General features: G+C 38.5%; 2 protein-coding genes across 2 annotated transcripts in view; one reads left to right on the forward strand and one right to left on the reverse strand.

Moving 5' to 3' along the window:
* Positions 1-16697, reverse strand: part of piwil1 (piwi-like RNA-mediated gene silencing 1) — a 34206-nt gene extending 17509 nt beyond the window's left edge. Inside the window, exons 1-14 of the mRNA XM_037681177.1 lie at positions 16629-16697; positions 16128-16220; positions 12534-12636; positions 12153-12281; positions 11842-12056; positions 11417-11538; positions 11216-11296; positions 8048-8245; positions 7279-7387; positions 3633-3759; positions 3248-3365; positions 2261-2375; positions 1989-2176; positions 1602-1674 (exon numbers count right to left, since the gene is read on the reverse strand). Coding sequence (XP_037537105.1) covers positions 1602-1674; positions 1989-2176; positions 2261-2375; positions 3248-3365; positions 3633-3759; positions 7279-7387; positions 8048-8245; positions 11216-11296; positions 11417-11538; positions 11842-12056; positions 12153-12281; positions 12534-12636; positions 16128-16196 — 1647 coding nt within the window. The 5' untranslated portion in view covers positions 16197-16220; positions 16629-16697. The remainder of the gene's footprint in view (positions 1-1601; positions 1675-1988; positions 2177-2260; positions 2376-3247; positions 3366-3632; positions 3760-7278; positions 7388-8047; positions 8246-11215; positions 11297-11416; positions 11539-11841; positions 12057-12152; positions 12282-12533; positions 12637-16127; positions 16221-16628) is intronic.
* Positions 1-23986, forward strand: part of rimbp2b (RIMS binding protein 2b) — a 200827-nt gene that overhangs the window by 63846 nt on the left and 112995 nt on the right. The gene's annotated exons all lie outside the window — the stretch shown is intronic.

Consider the following 23986-nt stretch of genomic DNA (forward strand, 5'->3'; position numbering starts at 1 on the left):
TTATGCATTAATTAAGTTACTACCTTGTAAGCACAATAAGCATTTGTAAACCTAAATTTTTTAGGATACAATACTGTAATTTATCACTGCATTATAAGTATCTACAACTATTGAAACTCGTATATATGTGTGTGTGTGTATATATATATATATATATATATATATATATATAGAGAGAGAGAGAGAGAGAGAGAGATGTGTGTGTACTAAAATAAAATCTTTACTACTTGAACTACTATTCCTACTTCGCGGTTTATCACTTCAGGTCTTCAGGGTACGGACGCCCTGCGATAAAACGAGGGACTACTGTATAGACGTGTGCATGTTTTACAAAAGTTCTGTTTATTTATGTATAACAACTTATAAGTTACGCAAATATTTCACACCTTTGGTAGATGTTTTAAGACTGAACACAAAAAAGGGGCCTGAACAAACATAATGAGGCAAAAGTTCACTTATGACATCAGTATACCGTACTTTCTGCGGTACGGGTCACACCGTCATATAAGTTGAATCAATCCATAATTGTCTAATAAAGTAGAAAAATCCATAAACATGTTGCTTCGCTGTATACGTTGCATCTATTATGCGTCACCGCTGACAACCTGGACATGTGGGCAGGTGTGCCAAAAAACGATGGGCCACCAAATGGCGGGAGCGTGCACGGGAGGATTTTAACAAGACTAACACTTAAAAACAATTATTTGATTGCTCGAAATTATATTAAAGTGTGTCTCAATCTAACGTTTGCTTAATAAATGCACTTTAATGGTCAAATCAGCTGAATTTCAAAAATAGTTTTGCTGCTGAGGTGCTGCGAAGGATTCACGCGCAGCCTGACCAGCTGCAGCATTTCTTTCAAATTTAACAAGTTAACCACCTAAAAAAAGTTTTTGTTTGCTCAAAATTATAGCAAAGGTGTGTCTCAGTCTAACATTTGATTAATAAATGCACTTTAATGGTCAAATTAGCTGCATTTCGCTGGGGCGGTGCAGCTGGATTGACGGTCGGACCAAGCAGCGAGCAGAACAAAGGTGGGGATGATATGGCAGGCTGACTGTATCATTAAAAGCTGGTGAAGATTCTCAGTCATCCAGGACATGGTAAATTCAAAAAAGTTCAAGAAAAACAACAACAACAACAACAACAACAACAACAACAACAAAAAACCAATAAAGTATAATAAAGTCCAGTTGTTTTTGTCTTGAACTTTTTTGAATTTGTTTTTACAGCCATGTTTTCCTATTACATGATACAACATGCCATACCTCTATTACTACTCTGCTCCCATCAAGTGGCTGAAAGTGGTACTGCTCTTTTTTTTTTTCAGTAAGAATGAATGGAAACGGTCATATCTCAGGCAAAAATAGTTTATAAATATGGGGAAAAAATCCATAAATATGTCGCTTTAGCCTATAAGTCGCAGGGCATGCAAATTATGCAAAAAACTGACATATACAAAAAAAATATGGTATGTGAAATTTCTTAGTAACAAACTCCTGTCCTATGCTTGCTTCCATAGTTCTACTCTCTCTCATTTCCTCTATTAGTTCAAGAATATTCAAAGTACCCACAATTTTTATGAGAAAAGCCAAACAGACCATTTGTGTTTCAGGTCCAACATTGTGCTGCAGTGCCTTGAGGAGAGACAACTGACGATCTTCAAACTCAATCCTTCAAACAAGAACAGACATCAATTATTAAAGTTCCAATTCCTAAGTTGAAAAGAAAAGTTAGCATGTTTTGAGTATTGGATTTCAATTCTCATTAAGTCATAGATTCAACCACTTTATTTTTAGTAAATGATAAAACTTCTGGCCAGTTTAGAAGATGCATTTTTGAATAAATACAAAAACATTTAAATACAGCAGGGTTCATCTACTCCAAAATGTACCAAATGCTCCAAAGTTTCACAAACTGGATGAAATTTGGTTGGTTAGTGCCATTCTTAGCTTTGGCATTTCTCATACAGTGAAAATTAAACTTACACAACTGCTCTCTGCATACGAATGCCGAGTGGACCTGAGACTTTGTTAAGGGTCTGCAGGAGGGACTGCGCTTCCATGTTGTTTCGAGGGGCATGAAATATGAGCCAGTCATTCAGTGAAGGCGAGCTGATGAGAGGTATCCCACGCATTTCTCTGGACCAGTCAGCTGCCTGAGGATTGTACTCGTACTACAAAACAAAATGTTGAACTACAAGTTTAGATCATAATCCACTCACATCTTAAGTCTAACCTTCATAGCCAGAATAGCATACCGATCGTGATCCCTGGAAAATCCTCTCCCCTCCAAGAACACGGCCAGTCAGGCTTAGTAGCTGCTTGTCAAAGCTCAGTCCCCACTTGCCCAGTTCTGCTTGAGCATCAGCGTTCCTATGAAAATACAGTCAAAGTTAAACCAAATCAGCCAGGGAACAAACAGTTTACAAGCAGTTAAAAAAAACCTTTGGACTAAATGGACAACGCAAAGGGCAAATCTTAACCTGCACAACTAACAGGATGCTAAGATGCAGTTTATGCAGCCAAAATTAATTTCAGTAATGACATTTGATGAGTAGCTTTTCACAACTAAACACAGACTAAAGGCACGTTCACAAAACAATTTAAGTCAGGACTTCTACCTTCTGGCTGTTGGTGTGATTTATTTATTTATTTATTTTAAGAACCGATGTGGGTTGAAGTGCCTTTGTGTTGCAAAGTGAGGAATTACTAGAGCCAAAATGATCAGCAAGTGAAAAAGTAAGCCAGCTTTGCTGATCATTGGTGTGATGACGTGGTGACATAAGGTCTGTACAACCACCAGGTCACAAGATTTAACAACAAACAGATTTATTCAGATCGATGATGAAGCACAGCAACTTTACATTTAGTTTGAAAAAAAAAAAAGTTTTTAAAAAAGATTCACTACTTTTATCAAGTTTTGAAAATAACAGGGAGAGGTCTGTCACACATTTACTCATCGCACCCCACAGTAACAGCGGAGTTCAGCTCTACACCACTTTTGGTTCCACAAAGCTCACTTCATTTCTGAAAGTTCACGTCAGTGTGGGACGTATCTGAATCTGTCATTTGTGAACAGTCAGAGGCAGAAGAGACCATATTGTATAAATATTTGGTGAAAGTTCTTACAATTAGTTTAATAAAGTTTTTATATCCGTTATACAGTTGCATTGTTTTAAAGCTAGGCACAACTCATGAAAGCACAAAACATTTGATCATGAAAACATTGTCTTTAAATGACATACCGTTGTATGTTGGCCATAAAACTGTTCAGACGCTTTTCCCTCTGATCTGGGTTCAGTCTAGTGTGGGTACTCAAGTCCTTCATGATGGTGAAATCCTTTCTCATCTTGTCCGTCAGGCCTTCAAAAAAAGTTTAGCTTTAAATTTCAAAATATTTCACCAAATCATTTACAACAAATCTCATTTGAATAGACCCAACTTTTCTAAACCATTAGCTGCACAAAAAGTTTAGAGGTTTGTCTGCATCTGACTAAAATCTAGATAGTGATTTTTGTATAAACTAAAACACAAAGTCATTGCTAATTGGGCTAAACTATTCATACTGATGCAACAGGAGGAAACAACCATTGCTTTATAGTAAGGTCATGGTGCAGGATAAAGATGAACCTGTCAGATAGCAGAGTTCTGGCACAAGCATAGCTGGCCCAGGAGGAGTCGGTCCAGCAACAGTCACCTTCTTCACGTGGCTGACAAGCAGCACCTGGTTCTCATCTGTGATATCCAAGCCATATTGCTACGGACAGAAACAATAAAATGAGGAAAAAGAACAGTGAGGATATTTTAACAAATGCATACAAAAGTCAAATTTATACAAAACAAAATATAACCATCACAATCTAAATAGAAAACAAGCATCTGTTTTGTCTTAAATCTGTGTTATTGTGTGTGTGATAGAGCAGAATGGTTTGTGTCCAGTAAAACACGCAAGTATGAATAACTACACAGGTAAATCATACACCTCAATCACTTCAAGTCTCTTACAGTGCAATGCTGTATTTTCATGACATAACACTGACATAAATAAGGAGGCTTGTGTGGGAAAACAGCAGATGCACTGGGGGGGGATCATAATATATATATATATATATATATATATATACATATATATATATATATATATATATATATATATATATATATATATATAAATTAAGTGTGTAGCATTGTCACAGGTTAGTGAACTCCACAAGAAAACATCAGGTGCTTTACAATTAGGATAATGCTGACAAGAAGCTTGGCTCACAAGAAAGAACAAAGATGAGGATGACCAATTACATCTGGCAATATGAAAACCAAAACCAACACGTACGCATGCAACAGTTTTCTCAGATTTTTGGCACAGAAGGAATAGATTGTAACACAATATCATCTTAAAAGCTGCATCTCATTGGCACTGGTCTTCTTGATCAGCTATTGTAGGTACTATTTATTGTATGCATTTTATTTAATTTTACATTCTATCATTTATAAAACTTTTTAACTCTTAAAATCTAAAATAGACGTTTTTATTGTATTACCACCATGTCCCGTCTAGAGTGCAAATGTACTTTTTTTTTAAATACAGGGCTTAAAGTGAATAAATAATCCTGGGCCTGAATTTTTTTTTTTGTGGCGTTGATGGAATAAAATCGTGACATATTGCTAACGTTTATTTCAATATATTTTAACTTAAACAACGAATATGTGCCCCCTGCCCTGCAGCAAATAAAAACCCTCAAAAAGACTCAACACCACATTAACACACGTTTCAGTAAATTAATTTGCAATACATTTAGAATACTCAATATCACAATCTAAAAGGAAGAAGTTCCACAGAGCTGGTTTTATGACTCCCAGCCTTCTAAATAACTTTCAGAGTAGGAGCTGGAGTCATTTCCAACATCAACACAAAGATGGTCTGTGCAGTGAAAATGTTTTTGTGAACACAGACTGTTTAAACTCTAATGAAAATGTCTTACCAGCATTGACGTCAGAAGCATTTGTAAGGGGCGGGGGCAGGTATACTGGTGTGTGTGTGTGTGTGTGTGTGTGGGGGGGGGGGGGGGGGTTCTGGGGGTCCTCCCCCAGAAGATTTTGAATAAAGTAGATGCCATTTCCTGTATTCTGGTGTATTTTAAGGGGTTAAACATCTATGTTTTCCTACATAAGTAACTTGATTCAAAAACTATTTTAGAGAGCAACAAGAAGTAGCCTGACCAACAGCTCTCCTCGTGTGAGTAGAGCATGCTCTGCTCACCTCGAGCATCCTAACACCCCAACAACTGCCGACACTGAGGTAGCGCAAAGATACGAGTGTCATACAGAGGCGTCTCCCCCTCCTCTCCCCACCCTTTCCACAAAAAAACATTAAGAGATGTGTCCCCTGCCAAGACAAGTAACCTGGGGAAACACTGCATGCAGTGAGGAGTTGTTGAAAACTTGAGTGGACTTTTAGTGCTTTGAGTATTCTTCTATTAATCAAGTGGAATGGATTTGTTCACAAAGAAATGCAAACAACACTGGGTGAACTAATATTTCATGGTAAATGTGTGTGTGTGTGTGTGTGTGCGGGGGGGTTCCAAACAATTTTTTTTAATTAAAATTTTTTTTAAATGTGAGGGGGAACATGTCCTCTTCACATAATTGATGCGATGCACAGCTTTGAATTTGTTCACTTGTCTTTTAACAAGAAAGCCACAATGTTCCCCAACAAGAGACTGCAACGAGAAGCTAATGCAAATGCTGCGCGTGCTGCAAGATAATAGCGCCGTGCTGAAACACGCTTAGGAACTTTAGTTCCGCAGCGCATAATCTCTTGTTAATAAAATTTGATTAATGAAAAAAATAACCAAAACGGTACGCATGTGGACCGAACCGAACGTGCCGTACCGAAACGGTTCAATACACCCACGTGTACCGTTATACCCCTAGCAGCAGCTGTCAATCAGTTCTGTAGAGATGACATACATTTTATAATACAGTAATCTAATAAAGAATTATTTCACAACAAATGTTTCTTTATTCTTTATCTTGCAGCTCCCAGCTGAATTCATGCAGATGAAAAACCTCAGTTTTCTCCAACTACAGACGATATTATCTTATTTGAATGAGATGTTTTTAACCCTTTAACTTTATTCATGTTCCTCAGGGGGAAAATCAACCATCTTATTTAAGCTGTCAGCCTCAAATGAATATATCTAATTTAAATTATTGTTTTCATTTTTTTTATGCTTGTAGAGTTTTTGTTTAAAACATTTACATTATTTTTTATTGACAAAATATTTATTTTACTGTAAAAAATTTATTTAAGTATATTTTTCTCTACTAGTCTTCCTTCTGGGTCAACATCCACTTCCTCCACTGTTCTCCAGAGCTCAGAACTGATGTTTGGTTCTGGACCCCCTCCTCTGTGCAGTCAGACCTGGGCTCGGTCCGCTCTTCCTCTTCTAAAACAAATGATCTTCCTCTTCATCACCCACCGACTCACCCCCACTCCCGCTGACTTTATCACGCACTGAACTCCATTCAACTTACACGTCTTTTTCTTATTTTTCCTATAGATTATTTGGTGCTTGACAAATGACTTCGAACCTCCGTCAGAAGGGGGGGGGGGGGGGGTATGTGTTCAGTGGTACGAGTGGTGGGGGGCTGCAGCCTCTCACTGTAACACGCTTGAGATTTGACTTTTTTCAGAAAAAAGATGTGGCGTGGATTATTTATCACAACTCTTTATTTTTCCGTGGCCTATCAACGTGATATTAAAGCAATTTAAAATCTGTAGTTTTGACACAAATTTAAAGGGAGTCTCTGAGACGCTGTGGCTAGAGACTGAAATCAGTCATTTGACCTAGGCGCCTGCACTTTGATTCGCTCCAAAGGGGGACACATCGTCAGTCAGAGTAGGTGTCGGACACTTGAGTAGGAGGCAAAATTGCCTCCCGTTATGGAGAAGGCAGAGCGCCACTTGCTTCGCCAGTAAAAGTATATTTTATCCCGGTCCGCCTTCCTGTTAATAACTGGTCAATGCAAGCTTCAATGTGATTGGATGTAATCCCTGTCTATCAACCAAAGTTAAGTTGAGGCGGACCGGCGGGCTGTCTCGCTGTCAAGCCAGAAATCTGGCCCAGGGCCGGAGCGCTTTAAGCCCCATTAATAACTTGAGCACAATTTATTTGCATAAAATACAAATTATGGTAATTGTGTTCTCAATTCACATTGAGAAAAAATATTAACATTTCAGCAAGACCCCTGCAGCTCCAGTTTGAACACTTACAGTCTTGTAGTAACTCTTGAAGGAGATTTCTGCATCTCCCCTCTTGAATGTGTTTGTCGGTGTGTGATCCCATGCAATATCATCAATCCTGTAGGTTTTGTTGTTGTACCTGGAATTTTTAACAAGCACGCAGCAAAAAACAGGTTAAGCGAGGTTCCAAAGTGACAAGTGATACACCAGCATCCCCTGTATCTGAGATTTGACCAGTGAATGTTTGTAGTTTGAGTGTTTTTCTGGACTGTACTTTGATGTGGCAATCCCAATTCTCATAAGGAAACTTTCTTGCGCCTAGATGTAGCCACACACCAAAATGGAAGGTGATAAACTTATTTTTCAAGATATCATGCTCACAATAAGGACAGATATTTATAGCATTAACAATCTTGAATTTTGACCCAACTCAATTTTTGATAGGGACCTTTCTTACACCTAGATGTAGCAACGCACTAAAATAGAAGTCAGCGTGTTGTTTATTTTCCAAGTTATTCAGCTCACAGGGTTTACATGTGTACATGTATGGAGGGAGCCATTTTGGATTTTAATGTGGCAACTCAATTTTCAAAAAGGACATTTCTTATACCTAGATACAGCCACACACCAACATGGACGTCTGTACCGCACTTATTTTTCAAGTTATGCTCTACATGCATGAATGGACGAATGGCATTTCCAATCCCCCCACTTCGCTCTGTGATGGGGTACAACATCCTCAGTGACATCATATAGTACCAAGATTTGCAAACAAATGCATGTATTTTTATAAACTTACTTTGTCAGAACTATAAGGCCAATAAGCTCCTTGGTACAGATCTCAGGGTAGCGCTGACTTCCACATTGCTGTCTCAGGTTAACCATGAAGTCGAGCACAGTCTCACTGCGCAGAACCTTGTGACTCACGTCAGTGCACATCATGATGGACGACTCGTAGCGCAAGATGGTGGTGGTGTATCCTGGCCAAATGGTTAGCCTAAAATCAAGCAAACACGAAATGTCTTTCATTCAAAATCTTATTACTAGTTTAATTCAAAATTATTTTTAAATCTTTAATTACCTATAGTCAAAACTGAATCTCGCTTGCTCTTTCGCATTGCATGAACAAATATTTAAGTTGAATTAGCAAACATAAATTTACTACACATTTTAATGCAAAGAAAAATGGATCTTGTACTATGTGTATACTTATATAGTTTTTGCTAGTTCACATATATTTTTAACATTAAAAATAGCATAGGAAAAAAGTGTCATGTGATTAGCATAAAGTTTTATGCAGAATCACCACCAAAATATGGTGGAGGGGTTTGAGTACTCCTGTGATCAGGGGGGTTATGCTGTCAGGGACATCAGCCCCTGGTAGAGTCTCCCATGGCAAACAAGCCTCAGGGAGGAGGTGGACAAAAAGTGAATCAAAACCTTGATGAAAATAACAACTGATACTTTAGGAAACTTTGCCCAGGAAAGGGAAATTGGGGCACCTCCCAGGAGCCAGGCCTGCGGGGTGGGGTCTTGCCAAGGAGTGTCTGGTGGTTGAGTCTTGGATCCTGGGACTCGGCCAGGCCAAGCCCTAAAAAAAAAAAAAACAACAGGAAGCCGCCACCGCCACACAGATTCACTACCTGCAAGAAGCATCCAGCTCGGGTGTTGTGCATGTCAGGCAGCAGGCAAGGGAGGGTCCCTGGCCATGCGGATTCCTCGTTGCATTAACTAGCTCTAGGGATATGGTGGGTAAGGAGGCGGAGCTTGTGTGAGAGGTTGAATGGTACTAACTAGATATAGCCGAGTTCACCTCTAAGCACAGCTTGGACTCTGGAACCCAACTCCTGGACAGAGGCTGGACTCCCCTACTCTAGAGTTGCCCAGGGAGAGAGGCAGGTGTGGAGATGCTCACAAGCCCTGGGATGAATGTCTTCGTGATGGAAGTTTTCCCTGGTGAACGAGGATTGCCTCTCTACGGTTTCAGGCTGCAGGAGGGAACGTTCTGACAGTTGTTTGTGCCCCTCGGGGTTTGAGATGTAGTAGAGGTAGGGCAGCCGGCATGGTACCAGAAAGTCACGGTTTGACTCCCAGCCATTCCCACATGTTGTGGTGTCTCTGAGCAAGACGCCTAATCCCTAATTGCTCCTTGGGCACTTGCATAGCTGCCCACTGCTTCACCTGAATGCATCTCAGGTGCGAGGAGTTAAATGCAGAGAACCAATTTTGTCATTGTATGGGAACATAAAATGACAACTACAGCATTTTAGTTCGGTTTTTTGAGAGTCCCTGGATGTCGTCCTGCAAGGGGTGCCGTCTGGGGATTCCCTTGTTCTACTAGGTGACTTCAATAGCCATGTGGGCAATGACAGTCATCTGGGAGGGGGATGATTGAGAGGAATGGCCTCCCTGATTTGAACACAAATGGTGTTCGCGTATTGGATTTGTGCTAGGCATGGGTTGTCAATAACAAACATATTTGAGCATAGAGTGGACTTGGTACCAGACCACCTTAGGTCAAAGGTTGATGATCAATTTTGTAATCTTGTCATTGGACCTGCGGCCCCATGTCTTGAACACTTGGGTGAAGAGAGGGGCAGAGCTGTCAACTGTTCACCACTTGGTGGTAGAGTTGCATTCAGGTCCAAAAAATCCGACCTGACCCCAGCCCGTAGCCATAATTTCCGAACCTCACCAGATCTGACGAATTAACAGTAATTACAGCTCCGAAATACATTCTAGAGTTGTTAGGTTATGTTGTTGTTTTAAGTTAAAACTATTAATATTGACAAAGTTGAGTTTTATGTTTATCTGACTATTATTTCAACCTTTTTTGAAGGCTAAATACAAATAAAAGGTGAACATTAATTTATTTGTACAGTTTTTCTGAAGCTTTTATATTGTTTATATCAATATTGAATTGTGTCAATATCGAACTAAATTAAGAAATATATTGTGAAAAGCTTTGGCCATACCGTCCAGCCCTAGTGCAACCCGTTTTTTCACATTTTAATGTTAAAAAGTCTTTAAATGACAAGTTGCCACCAACAGCAGCAGTTTTGACAGTGAACTTTTTTCTGAGGCTTTTATATTGTTTATATCAATATCGAATTGTGTCATTATCGAACTAAATTAAGAAATATATTGTGAAAAGCTTTGGCCATATCGTTGAGCCCTAGTGCAACCCGTTTTTCCACATTTTAATGTTATAAAGTCTTTAAATGACAAGTTACCACCAAAAGCAGCAGTTTTGACAGTGAACTTCACTGTAGGCGAATTCTAGATTACAGGTGATGCTAAGGAATTGCGACCGTTGTCTATCAAAAACAAGGCAATAAAAATAAATGGACTGTAAATGGTAAATAGACTGTACTTATATAGCGCCTTTCTATCTTATTTCAAGATACTCAAAACGCTTTACACTTCAATCTGTGCCTCATTTACCACACAAAGCTAATTGAACAAATCATTCTAATGAGAATAATCAGTGCTTTAGATCACATTCATACACTGATGGGACACATCAGAGGTTATGAGGGGTTCAGTGTCTTGCCCAGGGACACTTCAGCATGTGACTGCTGGTGGATTCGAACCCCCAACTCTCGCATTGGAGGACGACTGCTCTAACCACTCAGCCACAGCCGCCCAAGTGCTATGAAAGTACAAACACCAAGTTTGTAAATTGACAGCTGTGTCTTCTCACTTCTTATATGTGACCATTATTCAAATTAGATTATAGTTTGTTTTTTGGCTGTTGTACTTACACCGACTTGTGAAGCAAAATTTAAAACTGGGAATTTAAATACTGTAAGTTAAACAAAAAATATTATCTTAAATCTTATATGGTAATAGTTACATTCTTCTACATCTTTAACTCAGAAAATGACAGCTTACACTTTAGGAATGCTGCACTTTGCTCACAAATTTTGAAATGCACAATTTATAAAGAAATAAATTGTTGACATACTTGTGCTGTGAAATGTTGAGTGGATCATTAGGGTTGTAGTAGTTTCGTCCAATCTGTTGCATGTTAAGAATCCTCAAAATCCTGTAAAAAATAAACACATTAAACTTTACATTACCCAAAACACAATAAAATGAAACTGTTGATGTATTTTATCCCTTACTAAGTAAAAGTTTTTAAAACTTTAGAAAATGTAAAACTTACCTTCTGAACATGATATTGTAAAACTGAATGCACACTGGTGATGTAGGTGGCAACTCATTTGTCAAAGTGACAGTTATCTGAACCTTCTCCCCATTCCTCGTCTCACTATGAAGTACAGTCTCCTACACATCCAATTCATCACGTTCGTAAAAAAGAAGAAAAAGGTTTGTTCAAATGTCGTGGGGGGAGTGGCAGATAACAGATCCTTCACAACTTTTTTTAAATTGAGCCACCACCTAAAGTCAAATTTTTATACAGTTTGATCACTTTTGTACAGTGTCATCAAAAATGTTGCATTTATGACTTTTCCAACCAGTACATCTAAATATTAAATAGTATACGTTTGACAGTAGCGATGATACAAAAATAAGCTTTACAGTTCATGTCAAAGGAAGTAGATAGGAACAGATATAATTTGTTGATACCTTGCTATGAAGTCTTTGAGGCAGAAAAAGCAGGGCTCCATCAAAGCTGCGTGCTGGACCAAGTACTTCTTCATGATGGAAGAGAAGGGCAGATCTCAGGCGCCGTGATTCCATAGGTGGTTTGAAGTCCACGTGGTATTGATACAGGACCCACTGGGGACGGGACAGGATGCGTATAAAGTTGGCTGACAACTTTATAACAGCTCCAGATGTACCTGTAGAAGTACAAGTAGAAATTTAGGGATTATTCCGTTCCCTCACACCATACTACGTAAAAATGTGCTGGAGTATGCTAACTTAAATTGACTAACCAGTCTTTGAGTCCTTCACATGCTCCATTGCTTGTCTGGTGTTAATTCCTGTATCATGAAAATCACGACGGTGTCCACCTCTTTCTCCCAGCTTCACCTGCTGAAATCCAGCTGAAATCTGTAGAACAGCTAATAAAAAAAAAAAAGACATTAGGACAGTCGCGACCAGTATGAACATCAAGTGTAAATTAGAAATTTCAAAATAATGAATTTTAATACGGCAATTTTACACTGTATATTCTAAAAAATAGGCTTTAAAGAGCATTGAATAAATAAAATACATCCAATTATTTATGTTATCAAGTCTGAGTTCTGTAATTTCTCATGCTCAATTGTTTTGGTTGTACTGATACAAAAAATATATCACAAGTTTGACTGTACCTTCTTCAGAAAAGGGTCCTGGAGTAGTTTTCTGCCTCCCTCTACCAACCAGCTCCCTCCCTGTAACAGGGGCAGGAGCTGGTGCAGGCTCCTGGGCCTGACTCTGTAAGGGGGAAGAAAATAAAAATGTAGTTTCATTTAAACAGGATTTGTGGCAACATGTGTTATGATGGGGTCGACATAAGCGGTTTCCCTTTGTCTGGGACAACCCATTTTCATCCTGAACAATCAGATCTCGCCTCGAGGCTGTCCTGTGGACAACCAAGTGAAATAGATTAAAGTTTCTGTCGCAGCGACGGATTTCTGGCACTTTTAAAAATGAAAGGGGAGAAGAAAACATCAACAAAAAAAAGTGTTTCTTGTGGTCTTTTAAAAGCCATTCAGTGATAATCCTCTAATGGCAGAGGGATTAAACTGTCAATTCTTTCAACAAACTAAACAGTTCTACCCAACTGGAGCAGAGCAGGGTGGGTTGTGCTGTCTGATTCATGGTGGGCATGCGTAGTAAGAAAGCGATATAAACGGTACACGGTAGAAACGATAAGAGATTTAGCCTACGATAGAGAGCTGTCTTCTACCGGCTAACCGCAGTAATGCTGTGTCTGATGTAAAATCAGAGCTGTCGGTTTAATCGTTACTTTTTTAAGTTGAATGTGCACGAGTGGTGTTAAAGTATTTTCTTTGAGAGCTAAGTAGCGAAGCTACAAGCACACTACGGCCAGCTTGCAGTAGTGTTGCCGTATTCGGACGCATGCACAAAACGCTGTGTTCCATCGAAACGTGTTTTTTTTCCGTCGAAAGTTAAAGTAAGCGTTGGTCAGCTTTACAGAAACCTGCTGTCTGATCTGTGAAAAGAACGCTGTGTTGTGTGATTTTTTTACTGCGAGACCCTCTGGTCAGAGCCACAGACTCATTGTGTGTCAGCTCTCCTTAAAGCGGAAGGAGTCGCCCACTAGAGGTTTGGAGGGTGAAGTGTTTCAGTGTAAAATGCTACTCTGTTGCTGTTCATTTCTGAAGTGAGAAGACTGGAAACTGTTAAGAGTTAACAACATATTCTTTTGTTTAAAACATATGGCTAAAACTACATTTGATATCTTTTGCTCTGTTTTGCACTACAAGAAAGAAGCCTAATACTTGATTTGTTTATTATTTAAAAACTTTCTGGACCTAGTAGTGGAATTTTCTTAATTCAAAATAAATGATGGCAAAAGGACATCCTATGCTTTTTTTTTCATTCCTATTGCAAGTTTTATACAAAACATAACGTGATATGAATTTTATGCCATATCGCACATTCCTAATGCGCAGTGTTCCCATCTTAGAGAGGCTGCAGATGAGAGCACCAATCTGTGTTTCCTGTACTACTTTATGAAGACACCCCACTGCCCTAACCGAAGGTGATGACATCTAATAAGTTATTAAAGTCTACATTTTAAACATATGTATGAGGGAGGAGGCTGCATCTGCTGCTTTAGTTCTTTTAACAATAGTAACACTAAAAGATATATATTTATTGTTCCAAGATTTTAGCCAATCTGTTTGTCTCTAACTTCCCCTAAACTCACAAAGTTTTGCCTGTGAGAGTCAGTTTCAGGTGTTTGTAGTTTATCATAAATGTCTAAATAATTCAGTTTTACACAGTGTTTTAGCAACAAGGTGTTTGGATGTACTAAGCTTGATTATATTTAGAATCATACAGAGAAGTAACTGTACGGTGACAAATGCAATTTAATAAATGGTAAAATAGGAAAAATAAATAGTATAAATTACAGCATGTTCTGAAATTCTGTCAATAGTTTTTCTTTGAATTAAATACCATTAGTCATTTTAGAGGATAAATTGTCAATCTGGCAAATAAAAATGAAAAATAAGATGCAAGTTAATTTATACTCTGAAAAAGGATTTTGTGCTATATTTTTAAATACATCGCACAACCCCTCAATTGAAAACACTGAAATGCAGCGTTTCTTCTACCGTTATCCAAGGAGGGCGCCTTGCCCCGTCAACAGAAGCAAGCACCCTACCTACCAAAATGTCCTTTAACCATAGCTCCACTACCCTACCACCCCGACTCTGATTTTTATAAATTGAGTTTTGTGAGCGAGTTAAATTGAGAGCTTTTTAAAGACCATCAAGATTAAAACGTAAAGACCTACATAAATTACAACTAAAATGAGACTTGTAAAATGTATTTTTAAAAAGGAACCAATTTGGTTGCCTTAGATTCAAAGTCAACCCAATAAAAAAAAAAATTAAATAAACAAGTAATGTATAATCTCCCCAAAAGTTACGCATGTGGCGAAGTGTATTTTTGGTTCGGTCGACCTAGTTTTGGAATTCAGCACCAGAAATGGTTTCCATAAAAGTGGCTGTATCAAAAAGTTTTTTTTGTAGTTTGTTGTTAAAATTTCTGGACAGGCTGATGACATAGTATACCCAACAATCACTGTACTCGTATTCAAAATATTTCAGCTCAGTTTTGCATTATTAATGTTTAGCGCACAGCCTAGTGTATATCTTAAATCCTTATATACCGTTTCTTTTTACACTTTATATTTTTATTATTGTTGGCTGTAACTGGGACCCTGTGTACACAATTTCATTCCACCTCATGTACCACATGTGGTGAGAATGACAATAAACCTACATGAACTTGTTATTTCCAGATGAATTTACAAGATTTTTCACTATGAAAATTATTCACAAATTCACTGAACATGTTCCTGAAAACAACTAGCATATTGTTCTACAGGCACTTGTAGGGTCAAGGGAAGGAAAAACCGTGAAATATAGAAGTCATTAACAAGCAAGGAAACATAAATTACATTAACAACAGTTCATTGTCAAAGTCAAACGATAACACTACTAAGCTTGAAAACATTTGAAAGTCTTTTAAAATGGCTTTTAAACCATTTTTAAAAGTAGAAACTGAGACAAGTATTTGGTCTTTAGTGTTGTTGACCAGGTTAGTCACATTGAGCCTCGAGGACTCGTAATTTACAAGTTTTACAAGTATTACAAATATTGAGAATGGGTGTTTTACTTCAAAACCGGTGCTAGTTGCAGTACACGAGTTAAAATATGGAGGTGAATAACCCAGATGTGTCTTATAAATGAGTGTAAACCAATGAATTTCACGACGCAGATAAGGCCATTTACCAAGGGGGCAGAGGAGATAATGATGTGTTCTAAAGGAGCATTTGTAACAAAGTGAATAGCAGAGTAATAAATTGTGTTCAGCTTATGAAGGACACCCTTACATGCATGTAAATTATGGCTCCATAATCCAACAAAGGTAAAATGTTTTTTGTGACAATGAAGCATTTTGCAGACAAACTAACTCACAACCTGCTTTTTTTCCATTACACCACCTTCAGGTTGCACTTCAGGTCAACTTGAATATGCTCCCACTTTTCATTACATGTGACATAATGAGGTTAATTTTATTTGTCACACACCCACATGACAGCCACTTTGTTTCAATAAAACCAGTACAACAATATAATGAAGAAAGAAGGTAATGACTGACACTGGAACATGAGCAGAAATGCTTTTCAGACATTTGCAAGTAGTAGGATGAACAGAACCTCTTACCGCTCCAGGAGCAGTGGTCTCTTGACCACGTGCTCTGCCTCGTGATCTTGCTCGTGCCCTACCAGACATCTTGGCTAGTGTTCGAGGCACCTGCTGTTCAGAGAAAAAATAAAAAGTACAATATTTATATTAATAAGGTTTCTACCGTAATTTCACAAACACAACTTTCTTAATATAAGCTAGACTGGTGAAAAGAGTAAGAAAAATGCTCAGCTACCTAGCTTTTCACAGCGATGCTAACAAGGCCTCGTTAATGCTAATTTACAAACATGTGGTAGCCTACCTGCTAACAGGTACATTTAAAATATTTTAAAATAAGAAATATTATGGAAAATAATGTCCGATAAGCCGAGGCAAATATATCTAGACTTTTCATGGCTTGTCACGTAGTTAAACAACGATTAACCTTTTTTCTTTAAAGAAAAAAAAAAGCGGTATTACTTTTTCTGTTGTTGTTATTGCTAGTATGTTTGTTAAATTTAGTTTTAAAAAAGTACTCACTTGTGGACAATTTCTTTAATCGGTAAAAAAAAACTTGCTTCTCCACAACTATTAAGGACTACACCAACTGAAGTAACAACCTTCCGATGATAATTATGCCAGAACTACTTTTTTTTTGGGGGGGGGGGGGGGGGGGGTGGATGCGTCACCGGATAATAATATATGTTTTTCTGGCCAAACCTTGGGTTTTATGGCACATAAATATTTTTACAAGATAAACTATTTACATAAAATTAATACAAATGTTATCTAAGAATTACAACAACAAAAAAATGTAAGTATTCACAACTGAAAGAACTATTTCTTGAAGCGCAGTATTACACTGCTGTTCTTTGTGAGCTCCTTAATGGTGTAATTTCAATTAAGGCCAGCAGATGGAGCCAAACGCTTAATTTGCAGTCTTTTTGGTCAGAGAGTAAGAATAGCAATTTAACATTTTAACATCTCAGATATGCTTTTTTAATTAACAAACTGACAAGTTAGCATTTGAGCTTTACCCTTTCAGCGTGATAAAAGTGAAAATGACTGCCATAGTCTCCCTCTCAAAATGAAAAACCAAGTCTAATTTATAAATTTATAATCCCATACAGACAAATGCTGTGTATAACTATTATGCTTTTTTGAATAGTAAACTCGCCAAATGTGAAAAGTATAGCAGTGGTCCTCAATCCTGGTCCTTATATCCAATATCCTGCATGTTTTAGATATTTCACTGCTCTAACACACCTGATTTAATAGCTGAATCACCTCTTTGTGTTCTGCAGAAGCCTGTTGCTCATCCGCTGATTTAAATCGAGGTGGCCTGCGAGAACCAGGATTGAGTAGTGTATAGCTATACAGCCAAGAAATACATGAAGGCTTCTTTTAAAGCTGAATAATTACATTTAAGTTTAATAATCTTTCATTTGTGTCAAGAATAATTTCACAAAGTCAGGACTTTTTTTTTTTTACTTCTTTTGAGTGAAGCTCAATCTTGTGTTATTATTTCTTGCCAAACTTTTCCTTTCTGCTCCACATTCTTCTTTTTGAAAGGGAACCTGGCACCTCAGAGGGCATCTTAGGAGGATGTATGCACGTCTTTCATGTCTGAGATCTAAGACTGATTATATATTCAGACCTGAGGGACGATTCTGGGAGGACCTGCTTTAGTCACTGTTTACCTGCTGGAGAATGACTGAGGAGAGATGAAGCAAAAGACAGTGACTTGAATGTCATCAAGGCCGACTCGTGTAAAAATGGGAAACATAAAGCACAAGAGAGATGAAAAAAGCCAAGCATTCCTTTGAGGAATGCATATCACCCACTGCCTTTCAAGTGAGAGTTTTACACTAAGATAATGAAGTTGTAGCCGTTTTGTTCAGATCTCGAAATTAATACAAAATCATACACACTATTGCAAAATGCCATGCTCAGAGGTTTTTTCTTTTTCTTTCGGCTTCTCCCTTCTTCAGGGGTCACCACAGTGAACTAACTCGCACGCAGATTTGGCAATTGTTTTTACACCGGATGCCCTTCCTGACACAACCACAGACCACCGAGCTACCACAGCCCTCTTGTGTGGAGCAGAGAGTTAAGGGCCCAGAGTGGGGCAAATGAAGGTGGAGGCAGGTGTGGACATTTCACTTTTCCCACCCACATTTTGATGTTGTCGGTTTGGGGAGTTGAACTGGCAACCTTACAATCATAGCCCCACCCTCTGTGCCACCACTCCCCTTATAAAAATGCCATGCTCAGAGTATATGTTGTAAATGACTCTCCACTACTACCACATTTAATCTGAGCTCAGTATTCATAAAACAGACAGATTTACAGCCATTATCATGTTAATTAATGCCTGTTATCTGTGGTGGCCATATTGGAGTGGGCTGACTCTAAAAGCTATTCAGTTATAGATGTACGTCCAATGATTACTTTTTAAAACCTTCGGTAAAACCTGTCGAGTGACATACAGGTGAGTCCACAGTTAAAGCTAAAGTTTTTGACAAATACCTCCCACACTCAGTAGCACTTAGATTAGTCTGAGCTGCTGCTGCAAATTTTAGCCACATATTTGTAAAATTGTCAGAGTTAGAGTACTTTCTGTGCTTTCTAAGTTCAGATGGCTATGGCACTTACCTTGGTTTGGGTTGGCTCTAAAAGTTAATCACTTGTAGAAACACATCCAGTGATCATGACTAGAAAGGTTCATTAAAATCCACACAGTGGTTCATGAGATATTTTGCTAACAAACTCCAAATGGATATTGACAAATATCTTGTGTGATTTTTTTTAATTTTTTTTTAACCACTGTGATTATGTGTTGGGGATTAGTCTCAGCCACCACAACCCAAAAACTAAGCTCAGCGACTGAAGACATCTTTGTGATTTGTAAGGTTGGTTGATTGCAGCGGCCATCTTGAATCACATTGCCAAACCTAATCAGTGTAGATGTACATCTGCAAGTTGTAATCAGTTTTGCCCTCTGGTTCATAAGATATTTTGAAATCAGACACACAGATGAACATTATTGCACGTCTTTACAGCAACATCCGGCGTTTGTGGATGGAGCAGCTGGAGGTGGGATTTACATACAATACTGAACAAGGTGCCAGCTCCACAGAGGTGCAGCACCAAGAAAGCTTTGATGGATAACAAAAAGGACGAAAGTTTTCTTCAAAAGCAATACTATTTCGACAGGAAGAAGGCAAAAAAAAAAAAGGCCATAGAGGAAAAGATAAAATGAAAAAGAAAAACTTGTGTCAGTGAGAGGGCTGCGAGCTGAGGGGTGTGAAGCTGAGAAAGGTGCACCCTGCTAAGGACACTGATGAATGCGCTTCAGGCTTCAAGCTCTTCCTGCAGCCTCCAGCAGGGCACAGAGTCTAATCACGCTCTGTGAGATCCTACAGCCCAAAGCTGATGAAAGGAAACAGAACGCAGTTAGTGTATCAAACTGCCTGCACAACCCCCCAAAATACACATTTTTCACCAACTCGTTTCTGTGTGGATTCATGGTTTTTGTCTTCAACCTCATTTCCTGCTTCGATCATTAGAAACAAAACAAGATCAAAGCTTTGGGTTTACATAATTCACAGGGACTCTATTAGGCCTGAACCCAAAAACCAGAGCAAGAGGGAATTCCTAATAATAAGGATCATACCATGATATACGTAAGCGGGTTAGGAAAATTAGATTATTCCCTTCTTGCATACCATGGCAACTAATCTGCTCTGCATGAGAGTGTTTTTGTGTCTACGGAAGATGCGGGCACCATTGCATCAAAAATAAGCTGCACAGAATAAGCTGTCGAGGTAAGACTCTGAAATACACAGCAGATCTTTAATTACAGAAGTATGTTGTGACTTTAACAATGAAGATAGAAAAATAGATTAATCAGACGTTCATATTTGTCCAGTTCATGAGGGAGATAAGTTTCAGCGAAAAATACCTAAAAAAGTTGTGTACAGTACACGAAACTGTAAACCTGAAATGTTAATAAAAGAAATGAAAGTATAAAGTATTGAAAAGTGTAAAATAAAACATAAGATGTACAGTACTCCCTCACTAATTTGCGGTTTGTTTATCGTGGACTCGCTCTATCGCAGTTTTTCAAAATAACATTGGACATCACACACAATGGCTGATTGATGGATGAGCCACAAAATCGGTATGAATGTTTTATTGAAAATAAATTACATTGAATTATTTAGCACCTCCTGCAGCTTTGTGCAGCTCACACTGTTGCAGGATAAACTTCCTGCTGCAGCTGATCAGCTGATCAGCTGTTCAGCGTGCATTGTGGCTAAATGGGCGTGGCCAAGAGTGCTTGCAGGTGAAATCATGACATTCTGTGCTTTTTAGAGCGTTTAGAGCAGCGGTGTCAAACTCACTTACAAAAGGGGCCAAACTTAAAACCTTTTCCAAACTAAGGGCCAATTTCAGAGACTACATTAACTCAAATCAGATACCGAACATCTTTTCTTGGTCACAGGTTCCTCAGCAAGAGTTTGATTGGTCTAATTTGATGTTCTCTGTTGTTCTTTCAACATCATAATCAAAGATTACAGAAAAAAATTCAAGAGATAGAAGTATTTTACGTTTCACATATCATCTTGGTGGTCAAATAAGATGCCAACAAAGGCCACATCTGGCCCCCGGGCCTTGAGTTTGAAACATATTGTTTAGAGTTTAGAAACATTGTTTAGAATATTGCAAGAGCGTGGGAAGGGCTTAAAATGCCTTTATATATGTTAGGGATGGGGCCGATCCGATCCAGTATAGGTATGGGACTCCAATTCCAGCATAAGTTACGTATCAGATTTTTACGATCCAGCCTGCAGAGATTGCTGATCCATGATGCATGTCTGTCTTCAAGTAAAACATCTCCACATGTGATTCCCTGCCAGCTGCTCTGCACGTTGATTTCATACTATGGAATGGATTTCCTGAACGGAGGCATGTCTCATGAGCCCAGAGTAATAAGACCCGCCTCACGTTCAGGAAATCCATTTCATAGTTTGCAGCCAGCTACAACGTGCAGTAGCACTGTGGCTAACAGCTAACCAACTTTTCATCTAAACATGTCCGCTGTGTGGAAATATTTTACACTAGAAACAGCACAAAACAAGACGGCAACGTGCAATGTCTGCAGAGCCATAGCGCCACATTAAACCGCAGTAACGTCAGTTTTACGTTGGACATTGTTCGAGCTCCGGGGCTTCAGTGGTTTGTTATTTTCGTTCAGTCCGGAGAAGGCAGTCTGACAGTCAGACTGAGCGCGGCTGAACAAAATCAGACTGCCTTCTCCGGACTGAACGACAGTAACACACCGCTGAAGCCCTCAAAGTTTACAGAGAAGTTGCTAAACTTCATCGTAATTAATGACCGTGACTACCAGTTGTAGAAAACAAAGGATTTCTCAGCTTGATACTTGCAGCCAAGATATAGTTTACCCTCCAGGAGATATTTATCAGTACACTTAGTAGACAATCATAAAAAAGCACAAGAATTGAAAAATACAAGAAAATTATATATATATAAAAACAAAACAAAACCAGCTACATTATAAAGTGATGTAAATTACTAAAAACAGGAACACGTCTGTGCTGGTTTATGCCATGAACAGATGTTTGAAGCCATCTAATCACTTTAATATCCACTTTAAAGCTAGGAATAAAAAAGAACCATGTTTTGTGTTAGCAGAATTTAATTCTAACTTTGACACTTATCCAACATTCATAAAACTTACCTCATGTTGCCTTTTTGGACATGCATATATTTGTACAAATTGTACTTGAGAGGAGATTATTACAGCCTCATATAAAATCAATATGATATCGGGACAGTATCGGTATCGGCCTATGTCGATATCCAGATTTACTATGGAGCATGCTGTTTGTAGGACTCAGTTTGTTTGTGGCTCCTCAGACTGAAGAAGTCCTTTAGATGAAGGACAAAACTTTTCAGCAAAAAAAGAAAAAAGAAACTGTCCAGATGACCTGACTGAACATTGTTGGATTCATATCTGGATTGTTGAGCATGCACTTTGGTGTTTACTCTGGGAGTTTTTCAGATATTACATGCAAATCTCAAATGTGGGTTCACACTCAATATAAACAAATTACTCTACTGAATCTGCCGAAAACCAAATGGAAATTTGATTCACAACTTTAATGAGCAGAAATATTTGAGTGAATCTGCGATCAGTTTCTGGAAACAGTTTCAGGCTGAACTGCTTGCACAGCTTCTGAAAAAATGAGTCTTATCAGCTTTTGTTTTCATAAAAATATAACGTTTTCAAATCTATTTCAATGCTGATTCTTTTAAAGCCTTTCTGCAAACTGGATGCAACAAATCTGAGCATAAATACGTAACAACAGATCAAAATATTCAAACGATTCCACGGCCATCTGCATTGTTCACATGCCACTTCGGTTGTCAGAGTCAGAGTCAGAGTTTCTTTATTGTCATTCGCACCTCATGTGGTACATGTGGTGGAGCGAAATTATGTACACAAGGTCCCAGTTACATCCAACAATAAAATGTATAAGAAAAACAGTAATAACATCTAAGATATGAACTAAGAAAAACATCAACTAAATATACACTAAGCACTCATAACATAAAACATTGAACATCAGCACAAACATGAACATGAGTCTGTGAGCAGATGTGCACGCATGAACACATCAACATTGAAACAGATCAGCAGCAACATGAAACAGATCAGCAGCAACATGATGTGGTTTTTCACAGTGATTATTCTGGTTAGAGATTCATGAGTCTAACAGCCTCAGGGTAGAAGCTGTTCCTCAGTCTAGTGGTTCTACACTTAATTCTCCTTAACCTCCTTCCTGAGGGGAGTGGAGCAAAAAGTGTGTGTGCTGGGTGAGTGGGGTCCTTCATGATGTAGGTGGCCCTCTTCCTGCATCTGGAGGTGTAAATGTCTGTGATGGTGGGGAGGCTGATTCCGACAGATTTCTGTGCAGCCTTCACCACTCTCTGCAGAGCTTTTCTTTCTGCAGATGTGCAGCCTCCATGCCACACGTTGATGCTGGAGCACAGGATGCTCTCCACTGCACACCTGTAGAAGGAGGTGAGGACTGAGCTTCCCAGACCAGCTCGCCTCAGCCGTCTGAGGAAGTAGAGTCTCTGATGAGCTTTCTTGATCAGGCTGGTTGTAAACAAACACTTGAGGGAGTTGGCATTTGTTCACAAATTCTTCTTACAGTGGTTATAATTTAGGGACTCATTCATCATCAGTAAAAAAAAAAAAACATTTTGTGCACATTTTGTTTCTTACTTTATTCTTTTTTTTCCCCCAGTCTTTATGACATTACTTTACAAACAGACATAAAATAACATTATCTTTGTTTCCAACACAGTTTGAGACATCATGCTTTATTTATGAGCTCATTGTAAAGATTATAAACAGCTAATTTCACTGTCAGTAAAAACTGAACAATTAAACACAAACCAGAGTTGAATTTTGCTACAATTTTTGTTTTCAAATACACTATTTTGTTTTATTTAAGACAACTTCAGAGCAGCTTTAATCTGTCCTAAAAGTTTCAGAGCATTATAGTCATTGGCGTCAAAAGCATTTGGGGGGTGGGGGTACACTGGTGTGTGTGTAGGAGGGGGATCCTCACCCAGAAAAGTTTGAATAAAATAGATGCTATTTTCTGCATTCTGGTTTATTTTAATGAGCTATTAAACATCTATGTTTACCTACATAAGTAAACACTTGATTCAATAACTATTTTAGAGAGCAACAAAAAGTAGCCTGACCAACAGCTCTCCTTGTGTGAAGAGAGCATGCTCCGCTTCTCTCAAGCATCCCAGACACCCCCCCACCCCAGTCAAAAACAGCCAGAACTTAC

This window comes from Nematolebias whitei, chromosome 8 (genome assembly GCF_014905685.2).
Source record: "Nematolebias whitei isolate Nwh7 chromosome 8, NemWhi1, whole genome shotgun sequence".
NCBI lineage: Eukaryota > Metazoa > Chordata > Actinopteri > Cyprinodontiformes > Rivulidae > Nematolebias > Nematolebias whitei.